The 12,599-nt window shown below is 40.3% G+C and overlaps 1 protein-coding gene across 3 annotated transcripts in view; it reads right to left on the bottom strand.

The window, feature by feature from the left end:
* Positions 1-11,849, bottom strand: part of nkd1 (NKD inhibitor of WNT signaling pathway 1) — a 104,967-nt gene extending 93,118 nt beyond the window's left edge. The window contains exons 1-3 of one of the 3 annotated variants that reach the window (XM_072547338.1): positions 11,546-11,849; positions 11,389-11,421; positions 11,135-11,247 (exon numbers count right to left, since the gene is read on the bottom strand). In XM_072547338.1, coding sequence (XP_072403439.1) covers positions 11,135-11,247; positions 11,389-11,421; positions 11,546-11,570 — 171 coding nt within the window. In that variant the 5' untranslated portion in view covers positions 11,571-11,849. The remainder of the gene's footprint in view (positions 1-11,134; positions 11,248-11,388; positions 11,422-11,545) is intronic. The other 2 variants (XM_072547335.1, XM_072547337.1) reach the window with 2 other exon arrangements.
* Positions 11,850-12,599: the final 750 nt, after the last annotated feature.

Here is a 12,599-nt window from a genome sequence, read left to right as displayed (position 1 = left end):
ACCATTCAGAATTTGGGAAGTCAAAACAAATCGATTTGTCTTTCTTAAAATTACTTGGAAACCCAGTGCTCACGATTAAAATAGCTAGAATTATGCCTGCAAAAGCAGCATCTTTGTGATGTTACTGCTGTTTATTCAAGTGTAATGGAAGAGAATCAGCTCAAAGAAGCAAAAAAAGCTGCAGTCCTAGTGAACTGTATTCTGCAAGGCCAGTTTTTAAAAGAAATCATGTAATCTTCCAGAAATACATGTGAATTTCTACTTCCGCTCTCACCATTGATTGTAGATCAATTCTGTAGAGTAGTCTTTTTTTAAACAAATTGATAGCTCAATGAAGATTTCCTGGTGGAATTATAGAGTCATAGAGACGTACAGCACGGAAACAGACACTTCGGTCCAACTTGTCCATGCCGACCAGATATCCCAACCCAATCTAGTCCCACCTGCCAGCACTTGGCCCATATCCCTCCAACCCCTTCCTATTCATATATCAATCCAAATGCCTTTTAAATTCTGCAATCATACTAGCCTCCACCACTTCCTCTGGCAGCTCATTCCACACACATACCACCCTCTGTGTGAAAAGGTTGCCCCTCAGGCCTCTTTTATATCATTTCCCCTCACCCTAAACCCATGTCCTCTAGTTCTGGACTCCTTCACCCCAGGGAAGAGACTGTCTATTTATCCTATCCATGCCCCTCATGATTTTATAAACCTCTATAAGGTCACTTCTCAACCTCCAATGCTCCAGGGAAAGCAGCCCCAGCCTATTCAATGTCTCCCTGTAGCTCAAATCCTCCAATCCTGGCAACATCCTTGTAAATCTTTTCTGAACCTTTTCAAGTTTCACAACATCTTTCTGATAGGAAGGAGACCAGAATTGCATGCAATATTCCAAAAGTGGCCTAACCAATGTCCTGTACAGCCATATGACCTCCCAATTACTGTCCTCAATACACTGACCAATAAATTAAAGCATACCAAATGCCTTCTTCACTATCCTATCTGCCTGTGACTCCACTTTCAAGGAGCTATGAACATGCACTCCAAGATCTTTGTTCAACAACACTCCCTAGGGCCTTACCATGAAGTGTATAAGGCCTGCTAAAATTTGCTCTCCCAAAATTCAGCACCTCACATTTATCTAAATTAAACTCCATCTGCCACTTCTCAGCCCATTGGCCCATCTGATCAAGATCCTGTTGTAATCTGAGGTAACCTTCTTTGCTGTCCACTACACCTCCAATTCTGGTGTCATCTGCAAGCACGAACTATACCTCTTATGCGCACATCCAAATCATTTATTTCAATGACAAAAAGCCGTGGACCCAGCATCGATCCTTGTGGTACTCCACTGGTCACAGGCCTCCAGTCTGAAAAGCAACCCTCCACCATCACCCTCTGCATTTTATCTTCAAGCCAGTCCTGTATCCAAATGGCTAGTTCTCCCTGTATTCCATGAGATCTAACCTTGCTAACCAGTCTCCCGTGGGGAACCTTGTTGAACACCTTACTGAAGTCCAAACAGATCACGTCCACTGCTCTGCCTTCATCAATCCTCTTTGTTACTTCTTCAAAAAACTCACCTGATTACCATATTTTATCATATTTACGGTTTTTCCCAAAGCTGGCAATCTATTGAGTGTGTTCAATGATCATTCTAGTGGATAGGTCAGGGTTTTCAAACTTGCCAAGGGAAGAAACTCCACACAGTTGTGACTTTGACAAATTTGTTTATATGTATGAACAGTGACATTCCTACCCACCAGCACTGCGTGGTCACCTTCACCGTGCAAACCACGATCAATCAAGCAGCTAGTTCAACATCAGCTTTTGATGAGAACTAGATTTTTTTGAAAACAAAATAGTGTAAAACCTCTCTGCATCAGTGGTAACATTTGCATAGGCTTTTTTCAAATGGTTTGAAACCACTGCCCAATTGGAGACAGCTGAGAAACACCATTATCCAATTCATTCATCTGTGGTAGTAATGTGATGTGAAGGTCTCACTGGTTCAAAATGCCAAGTTACAGGTGCTGGTACTTTCTCCCCCCACTAAAGGCAAGTGCATTTACTGGCTGGACCTTTTACGGGGTGTGTTCTTTTAATCAGAAAAAGCAAAAGAATCCAGAACCACACTACACTGCAACTAGGAGGTGGCTACCTGAAAATTAATATTCCGATAGTTTTGATTGTTAACATCTGGAAACAGAACTCAGCATCATTAAAAATTTGGGTACTTATTTCCATTCCATGGAGCTGTTAAGTATCCAGTGTGCCTTGCTGACACCAATCTGCACAGCGCAAGCTTCAAAGAATCAGCATAGAAAGAGGCCAGACAGGCACTCTGAAAGAGCTATCCTATGAATCCCACTCCCCTGCTCTTTCCTATATGCAAATCCTGCAAATTGCTCTTTTGGAAAAAATATTTCCTTTCAGAAGTCACTATTGGAACTTCTCCCAAAACATTTTCAGTCAGTGCACTCCGGATATAACAACTATACGTAAAAACATTTCTTATACTCCCTCTGTTTATCTCGCCAATTATTTTAAATCACTGGGGTCTTCTGATTATCAACCCACCTGCAGTGTCTCCCCAGTCATTCAATCAGAACCCCTCAATTTAAATGTTTTGTACAAAAATACTGTATATCAAAAAGTAAACTGGTGGGACCCTGACACGGAGCACTGGGAATATGAAACTCACTGGCACATGAAGCAGAACACACTAACACATTCAAGGAGAGGGTTAATGCAAACATAAAGGCAAAAGGGATTAGAGAATTTATGGGCTGAAAGACAAGAGTTGAGTAGAGTGAGGCATGCACAAGGAGTACAAATACTGGTATAGTGCAGTTGGACTGAATGGCCTGCTTCCTTAACGTAGATTTTACTTGTGTAGAATCATATTAAATTTAACAAAACTTAATAGTTAATCTCAACTCTATGTTTTATTTTAGAACATAGATACTCATGCAGATGAAGAAAGAAAACTGCATGACAAATATTGCTTCTTTAGAGACGTACAACTTCAACGCTTGTGACCACAACACATCTATTCGAACAATAGGTTTGGAAATAAATGTTGATTTCTCCATTTCAAAATGTTGTACTTAAGGGCATCTAGATCACAATGTTTCGTTTCTCCTTTACATAAATAATGTATTTTGGACAAGGAGGATTATTTGACCTAAATTAGCTTATCATCCAGAAACACCCTACAATAACTCTTTTGCAACATCCAATTATTTTGCAAATACATCCAGTGTTTTTGCCTTTGCCATTCTATCCCCCTACACATTAACAGCACAGAGGTGGAATGAGTGGAGAATGTCAAGCTCCTGGGAGTGATCATCCATAACAAGCTTTCTTGGACTCTTCATGTGGATGCATTGGTTACAAAGTCCCAACAACGTCTCTTCTTCCTCAGGCAGATGAGGAAATTTGGCATGACGGTGAATACCCTTGCCAACTTTTACAGGTGCGCCATAGAGAGCATTCTGTCTGGATATATCACTACCTGGTATGGGGACTGTACCATTCAAGATCGGAGACAGTTACAGGGAGTGGTGAACGTGGCCTGGACAATCACAAAAGGCCAACCTCCCATCTATAGAATCCATCTACCAGGCCTGCTGTCAAGGAAAGACCGCCAGCACTCTCAAAGATCCATCCCACCCTGGCAATGTTTTTCTACATCTACCATCGGGGAGAAGGTACAGAAGCCTGAACACAAGCACCAGCCGTTTCATAACAGTTTCTACCCTACTGTTGTTGGAATACTGGATGGACTCACAAACTCTAACATTCACCTGTACCTGTGTTTTTGTTTTTGCCAGTTTACGCATTATTTATTTATCTATGCTACTTAACTCTGTGATATGCCTGTATTACTCGCAAGACAAAGCTTTTCACTGTGCGTCAGTACCCGTGACAATAAATTAAATTCAATTCAAATCATTGAATTTCTCAATCTTTGCCCTAACGTAACCATTTACCAGTTTAAATCTGTGACATCATTATCCCCTCCAAACACCTCTTCACCCAATTCATAATTTAAAGTAATATTGACTGGAGTTTACTTTTTCCATGTCATTTACCATTTTATTCCTGGATCAACCTCCATGATCTAACTATGTATAGTTTAATTGTTCAAATGCAAAAAAGTTTTTGGCACTTTACAGACCTATTCATTCAGATGCTACACATGGTCTGTTTGCAATGCATCTCAGGGAAGTACTTGCCAAATTGTGACTATTACATTAAATATGCTTTTGTTTCAGACACAAGTTCAAGTGGCTATTATTTCCTTCATCCAACCAAGTACTAGTCTAAACAAACTCATGTTTTCTATACAACAATGCAACAGAATTTAGAATTGCAGATTGCCAATTAACTAGCACTCTCAACTTTTGTTTTAAAAAAAGTGATCTACATTTCTTTTCATAGAGTCACAGAGATGTACACCATGGAAATAGACCCTTCGGTCCAACTTGTGCATGCTGACCAGATATCCTAAATTAATCCAGTCCCATTTGCCAACATCCCTCCAAACCCTTCTTATTCATTTACCCATCCAAATCCCTTTTAAATGTTGTACTTCCACCACTTCCTCTGGCAGCTCATTCCATACATGCACCACCCTCTGTGAAAAAGTTGCCCCTTAGGTCCCTTTTAAACCTTTCCCCCTCACCTTAAACCTATGCCCTCTAGTTTTGGATTCCTTGATTATTCACCCCATTCATGCCCCTCATGGTTTTATAAACCTCTATAAGGTCACCCCTCAGCCTCCGAGACTCCAGCCTCCAACATATCCAGCCTCTCCCTACAGCTCAACCCTGGCAACATCCTTGTAAATCTTTTGTGGACCATTTCAAGTTTCACAACATCGTTCCTGTAGCAGGGAGACCAGACTGGGTATGATGGGTATTCTGTATTTTCACCCCCAAAGGATCCATAACACTAGCACTCTCATTTCCTTTGTATATTTGCACAGCATCTCACTCTGAAGTAATAAATATATTTGCTACATTTTAGGGTCCGCCAGTAATTTAGACAATGAACAACTGGAAGAATAACAACATTTGCAGGAAATCTTTAGAAGTGCATTAATACTGTGCGGTCAAATGGAAATTTTTCAAAACTAATACACATAAAAACTGTAGAATCATTGAAACATTTAACATTACCTAGATTGTCATTTGCATTTTCAAAATGTAAGGCTTCCATCAATCAGTTTCAGTGCTGATATCAAGACAATTTAGTGTGGAGCATTTAGGTCCATTTTACCTGTACAATTAGCTGAAGAGGAAAGATCTGCAAAACAGTCAGGAAAGGAGATGGGAGTGGAAATTGGATAGCTCACGGCATGATGGGCTAAATAGCTACTTCTCATATGCATTGTTCGATGATTCTAGAATAATGTATTATAAATGGGCAGGAAATTCTTTATTTGACAAAGTTCCCAACTACATTTTCAAAATGTATTTCATATGCTACGCAATGATAGTGAATTCAATATGACATCAGGAAAATGCAATTTAATAAGTTATTGGGTGGAACTTAATAAATTAATGCTTAATAATGTTAGAAGAACTAATCAAATGCACAGCTTTGGGTACATTTTCATATTACACACATGCACTCAACATAAGGTGGAATTTCATATGATGTCGAAACTTCCAAGAACAATTTACTCATTTTAAATCTCCACCAATGTAAGTTGCCACAAGATGATGCTACTGCCATTTCACAGGCACTATTCATGATCTGAAAATCTATTCTCTTTAAATGGGTACTACAGTTTTGCCTCTGCCACCGGACACTATAGCAAATATAAACTCAATCTGGTTAATCCCTTTGACCTTTCAGTAAGGTTGGTTAATGGGTTTCTACAAAGAAACCCTATGTAAGACATGTGCCTGCTAACAGTTTGATCATTTGTGTAAATAAAAGCCTACAATTCCCAGCCACATTGAGTAGAGAAGTACCCAAAGTTATTGATTATTTTGTTGGTCAGCCATTAACAGCACCAAATATATGAAACAATAAATAGTTAGAACAATGTTATCGATCTTTCTCATTTACTTAGAACAGCAGCAGTGCCATAACAATATATCAAGTCTTTCAGAAACAGGAATGGGGAAAGTAGAGAGAGAGAATACACTATTTAATAAAAATTCTCTCTTTTCACACTTTTAAACTTTTTATTGTACAATATTCCAAAGGTGCTTGTCAAAATGCTTTCTTCAATGATGCTCACAGTGAGATTCAACTAAAATGCTCCACGGAAATTCAGTAGTGATCAAATTTCCTCCAGTAGAACTTAAAATCTCTTTGGGTCTCCTTTTGCCATACTGTGATCACAAAAAAGTCTCTAGTGAGTGAATTAAAGATGTTTTTAATGGTATGATTAAGAACTATAATTGAGGGAATTAATTTCTTGTGCTGAAGTACTGAATTAAGTCCAAAACAGCAATGAGGGAGTTCTACACTGCTCGAAATGACTTTTTTCAAAAGTAACATTAAATCAAAGCTTTGTGAGCTCTCGTAGATGGATAACAAAATAATCAATAACTTTGGGTACTTCTCTTGTAAATGTTTGTCACTCTGAGGAAGTGGAGTAGAGTATCCCTATTGTTCTGGCTAATATTTAACATGCAATAAACATCACAAAAAAAATCATTTGGTCATTCTCACATTGTGTTTTGATAGTGCTTACTGTCTGTAGATTGATTGCAATGTTACATTGTAACATCACCACACTTTATAACCAATGAAGTAATTTCAAAGTACTTTGAGCTGGTGCAATGGTCGTGAGTGCTATATAGATACAAGTCTCTTCTTTCCTAGCAGCATTTTAGAATGAAAACTTCAAACTGTAAATAGTATGTCTCCTTTCTCAGTCATTTACTAACACAAAAATGTATGCAACATAACCACAATCTGCTTTACAGAGAATAGAAGATAATAAAGTAAAATTGTTATCTTTTATACAGTTTTTCAAAACTTGCCAATGAAGCCACCTGGAGTTTGAAATAAATTACATTGAAAATTACAACATTCTGTAATCTCTCATGACATTAACTAAATTTGAAGAGTCATAGATTAGACATAGGACAAAAAAAAGAGAAATATTTATCTATCATCATGCCACTAGTTAGTGAACATCTGAATTTGAAAGAAAAGTATTAATGAAAAACGTTTGAAGAAGGACAAAAAATAAAGAATAGAGAAATGTGCAATATAGTCCAAACATCTACCAGGTTTCTGTACAATTTTTGCAGCAGGCTATACCAGGAGCTTACCCTATCCAAAAAAAACACTCACAGGAACAACAATGTACCACAGAAAATGCTTTGAAAGCAAATGTCCTTGTAAACCTATACAAGTGCACAAAGCTACATACAAGGCTGCTGTAACATCTCAATATTTATTTGGAGTGTGAACTGGAATAGTGGTAGTTATAGTTTTTGACACCTTCCCCATAGTTGTGGGCTACTCAGGCTCTTCAGCCTCCTCTGCCAGTGTCGATCACAATTAGTCCTCTACTTCAACACCATTTTCTTGTGCTATCCCTACATCCTTTGATGTTGTTAGTATCTGTCACACCACTCAATATACACTATAAACCTGTCATTTCACATTTTGGTAATGATACCAAAATAATTTAGAAGAGATCTTCTTATACAGCTACAGACACACTCAATGCAAATAGAACTAAATGAAAAACCGCCAAAACAAATTTTAAAACATTTCTTTAAAAACTCAATAACTATTGCACTACCATTTATTTTTCAAAAACAGCAAAAAGACCTCTAGCAATCATTAGAAATCTCATTAGTTTCCAAAAGCAGTAAAACAGGACTTTGATATATGTATAGCTACACACATACAATCACTCCTCCTGCAATGCACAGTGAAAGCAAATATTGCAATTGAGAATTCTCACCAACCCGGTTGTTACAAGTTCAATTCAATCTACACTCATGATGAAGCTGGTAATAGTAGTGTTACGCCAAAGCTGCCTGGCACAAAATTGTGTTTTCTCCCCCAGACAATGAATTATGGTCGAGTATGATTCCACAACCAATTTTTACTCCATTGAACAAGTGGCAATTTTCATGTGAGAATATCAACACTGAATGCTGGTGGCTACTTGATTACAAATACAATGTAACCAACTCTGATTCTATTCAGACCCACCATTCAAAATGACAAATTTCTACCAAGGGCTGCTTGACCAAAATTTGGGGGGGAAAAATACTTCACTGTTTTTCCCCACCCCCATTTCCCAACATAAAACCAGAGACGATTTTATAGGGTCCTCCAAGCCCGTGTTCCCCCATGATTTCCACTCCCACAGCCAACGCCTACAGCTGCCTCAGTCAGCAGTGATCAGTGAATCCAGCACAGACTAGTGAATCCCTGCCTGGGACTTTCATGCTCTGAATGCCCCAATACTACACCGGGTGGTATAGATTTACTCACTTGTGCCACTAGGGAGCCATACAACAGCATTAAATAACAACAGTGCATTATAGTTTTTGACACTTTCCCATAATTTCTATTCCATAGGCAACACTGACAAGCCCCACAGAATTATAACAGTCTGCACTCTGGAGTTGAATCCAAGTTGTGCAGAAGCTCTTATACTATAGGCATTCAGATCCAATTAGGAATGTAACTTCTTGTTTCTGAGACAATTTTCATTTTGAATTCCTGGCCTTGCTTACCTAGGACAATGAAATCTACATTACTTCTTAGGGATATACGAATTACAACTGACAATTAAAATGCATCAGACATCAATTGATGGAAAAAAAAATCATTACACTTAACACTGATGGCCAAGTTTAACAAACTGCGGAATGGAATCTGCAGACTTTCAGATCCCTTGTCAAGAGGCAATTGGAGTTGCATGGCTTCTGTTACTTTTCATCCAGCACTCTGCAGGAAGTCAAGATACAGTTTCATTCCATTCACAAGAATCCAGCACAAGCTGATGAATTATTTTCTCGTTTTCTTGCTTTTATTAGCAGACGGGACAGAATGGGAAGGGAGGGTGTGGGGGGAAGGTGTGGGGGGAGGGTGTGGCGGGGGGGGGGGGGTGGGAGGCGGGAGGCGGTGCAGGGAAGAGGCCTTTAAAAAGAAAACGCTTTTCCCAGTGGTAAGAAAGTGCAGCAGCCAAGAAAGTCTTGGCTCTACGTGTGGATTTGTCTCCTGTAATCCATTCATTCACTAAGAAGGGGACCAGATGCAGGATTAGAGAAAATTCCAAGCTGCCTTATTACAGCCAGCTTTAATAGGCATTCAAACCCATTTGGAGTCACCAGCTTTATCAACAAATTATCATCATTCTAGGTAAATTCCATTCCATTTGTATTCTTTAAAATGTTTAAAAAGTCACATAAGGATTTAAACAACATTTAGGTGTGCCAGTTTTAAATCTAAGTCTGCACCAACTACCATTAAACAATACAAAAACAAATATAAAATAGTCACTCAATGACTATTAAATGTCAACGTGCCTACAACAGGTCCAAACTGTAAGCAGCATCTACAGCAAACAGTTAATGTACTTGAAATAACTTCTAATAACTTCTGCTTTGATACCACATTTGTCAATACGCTAACACAATTCAAATGTATTTTCCAAGTTTCCAAAGGATTAACTGTAACCACTTCAAAGCTTTGCCTCAACAATGACATCTGAATTGCAGCCTCAACACTCTCTCTCTTTGCACAGATAATGACCAAGCTCCCTTTTTCATCTTTTCTTTCAAGCTTTCGGTTACTTCAAAACAAATGATGTGCACTTTGTCAGATTTTGATCCAAAATGCTTCCATTTAAAATGCAGCATGTGCCAATACCCCACTGCAAATTTACAAAGGAGGCTGAACATTTAAACAAAAAGAAACAAAATTAGCAGATGTCCTGGACATTCATGTAATATGCCTGTCCCAGGAAAATACAGATTTAAAAACAAATTTCGTACAACACATAGCTCCAAAGTGATGTGGATCTGAGTCTTGCAGGCATCTTGCCAGAATCAAGGTTCTTTGATGCTGGAAAAATATCCTCCAGTTAGAGTACACTTGTAAAAGTGCAAGGCAATATCTTTAAATAATATTTTCTTCAGTGATCACCTGGACTTTTCCCAATCTACAGGCACCCGGTTTTAACTTTTCAAAATGATCCTCTCTTTCACTTCCACCCCATTCCCGAAGAAAACTGTCAAGAAAGTTGGTTCCAGACCTGGCTCCCCATGAAAGCCTAGGTCAACGAATATTTCAGACATCTGCACACATTTTTTTGGGGGGTGTTGGTGGAAATGAAAAGAACATCTTTCAGATCACACATCAGCTCTGAGCTTGAGCAGCCTAGGCTGTTAAAAAGAAACAGGCATGCACAAATGGGAATTTCTAACACTTTCCATATGACATCTGAATTGCGGCTGTTATATGTACCAACTGGTACCATGCAAAAATACCCCAAAAATCTACCCAAAAGCATTCTTTTTACAAAATCCATTGAGGGAACCCGCACTCTCTAGAGTCTTGTTCAGCAAAATTGGGCAACAGTTATTTAACCCACCACTTTTGGAAGAGTGCAAGTTAATCTCTGAATGTTAAATGTATTTGGTGCCTTGAGTTCAGCCAGGCAACTTCTATCCAGCCTCACTTCCAGATTTTCCTAAAGACAGCATAGACCATGGGAGACACCTTCCCTCCCTTTGATAAAGTGAAGGGAAAGTGAGAAGCACAAAGTAGGACAGAAGTGAAGAGAGCAGGTGGAGAAGGGGAGATGGGAAGGGGAGAGAAGGGGAGGGTGGGGAGCCGATGGGGGGAGGTGGTGTAGGGTTGGAGAGGGGAACTCATGGGGAGGTCGGGGGTGCTGATGGGGGTTTAGGGTAGGAGAGGGAAACTCGGGGGTGTAGGGTTGTAGAGGGGAACTCATGGGGAGGTTGGGGGAGCTGATGGGGATGTCGGGTTGGAGAGGGGAACTCATGGGGGAGCTGATGGGGATGAGGAGCTGAGGGGGGGGGTGTAGGGTGATGTTGGGTGGGGGGCACGGGGAAGAGGTATATCTGACTGGGGTGGGGGGTGTGGGGAATGGTGAGTCGACCCTTACCGCAGTAGAAAGCCTCCAGCCTGCTCTCTGGGAGCCCGAGCTGTTCCTCTGTTTGACGATCCAATCCTCCAGCCCCTTTCGACTTAAACAAGCGTTCACCACAAAACTGTCACCTAGAGTCAAGATCGACAACAAAAAGAAAACACAGACCCGTGGGGTTCTTCTTCCAAACAGAAGCTGTGGTCAAATATGGAGGAAACTTTAAAAAAAACTCACGTAAAGTTTAAAACTTTAAAATAAGAGCAAATGCCTACCTTCGGGACTTTCTCTGGGTTTGCAAACGGCGGCTGTTCAGCAAGAAGTTGGAACAAAATGGGGAGGGGGGGGGAAGAGAAAAGGTAACTATGATGAGAGGGTCTTTATTTTACAGTGGAGTGTGTATGAAAGGTTTGGATGTCTTGTCTGGCTTACCATGTTTGGAGTGAAGTTTCCCCATGTCTAGTGCTCTGTCTGCATCGGGCTGGATTCCGGGAACATCGGGAGATGTAGTGGGTGGGAGGGGGGAGTCCCCGGGTTTAGAGAGTTTAGAGATCCATGATTTGGTTCGAAGGGAAGCTTACTTCTTCAATCCATGCTGCAGCTCCGCTGCTGCCTCTGTGTATGTTGTGAAGCGCTGCTGCTGCTTCTGCTCCTGCTCAGAGTACCTCCTTCCCCAGCCCTCCCCCTCTCTTTCTCTTTCTCTCTCTCTCTCTCTCTCTAACACACAGGGAGGCAGTGACAGGGAGAAACTTCACCCACACGACCGGCTGATTGACACCCACCTCATTCAGCTCACTGCACCCAGGCCCGCCTCCCCCTTCTTTTATTGGTCGCTCAGCAGATGAAAGGAAAATTGCATTTTTCCACACTCCCCCACCCAACAAACGCCTTTGGAATAAAAGCACTTCCGTCAACTCACTGAGGGCAGCAGCCAAGGGTCGAGCAACGTCGTCTCCAGCAGCACGTTTTATCTTCGACACAATTTTAAACCTTCCCTTAAAGAAAGGCTGCAAGGATTCATCAGGACAGTTATTAAGATGCGGGGTAATGTTCCTACCTCTGAGGCAGGGTTCAAGTCCCACCTGTTCCCCAGCTGTGTAATGATATCTCTGAACAGGTTGGTTAGGAAATAGTCTGATGGAGGATGGGACCGAGTTGATGTTTCAGTTCTCCTGATCCCTCCTTTTTAGGATTGTTCAATGTCATCCAGCAGTGTTCTTTGGCTTTCAAGAGTTAATCAATAATCTCCTCAATAATTGCTGCGAGCAACACAGATATATAAATAAAATGCTTCATTATTTTCACATTTGTATGTATTAGTTGTTAAGATAGTGGAGATCTGGGCTTTTGCTGGAGTAGACGGAGTGGTAGTTATGCTATACAACTTGCTGCAATATATTGAACCACAGGTTGGTTATCTCTATGCATTCCTTCACTTTGTGTCTGATAACTTTTTATCTCATTCTTTTCACCAGGTTATAGTCCA

This window comes from Chiloscyllium punctatum, chromosome 26 (assembly GCF_047496795.1).
Source record: "Chiloscyllium punctatum isolate Juve2018m chromosome 26, sChiPun1.3, whole genome shotgun sequence".
Taxonomy (NCBI): Eukaryota; Metazoa; Chordata; class Chondrichthyes; order Orectolobiformes; family Hemiscylliidae; genus Chiloscyllium; species Chiloscyllium punctatum.
The sequence above is the reverse complement of the archived record's forward strand: the minus strand, read 5'-3'. Positions and strand labels throughout refer to the sequence as shown.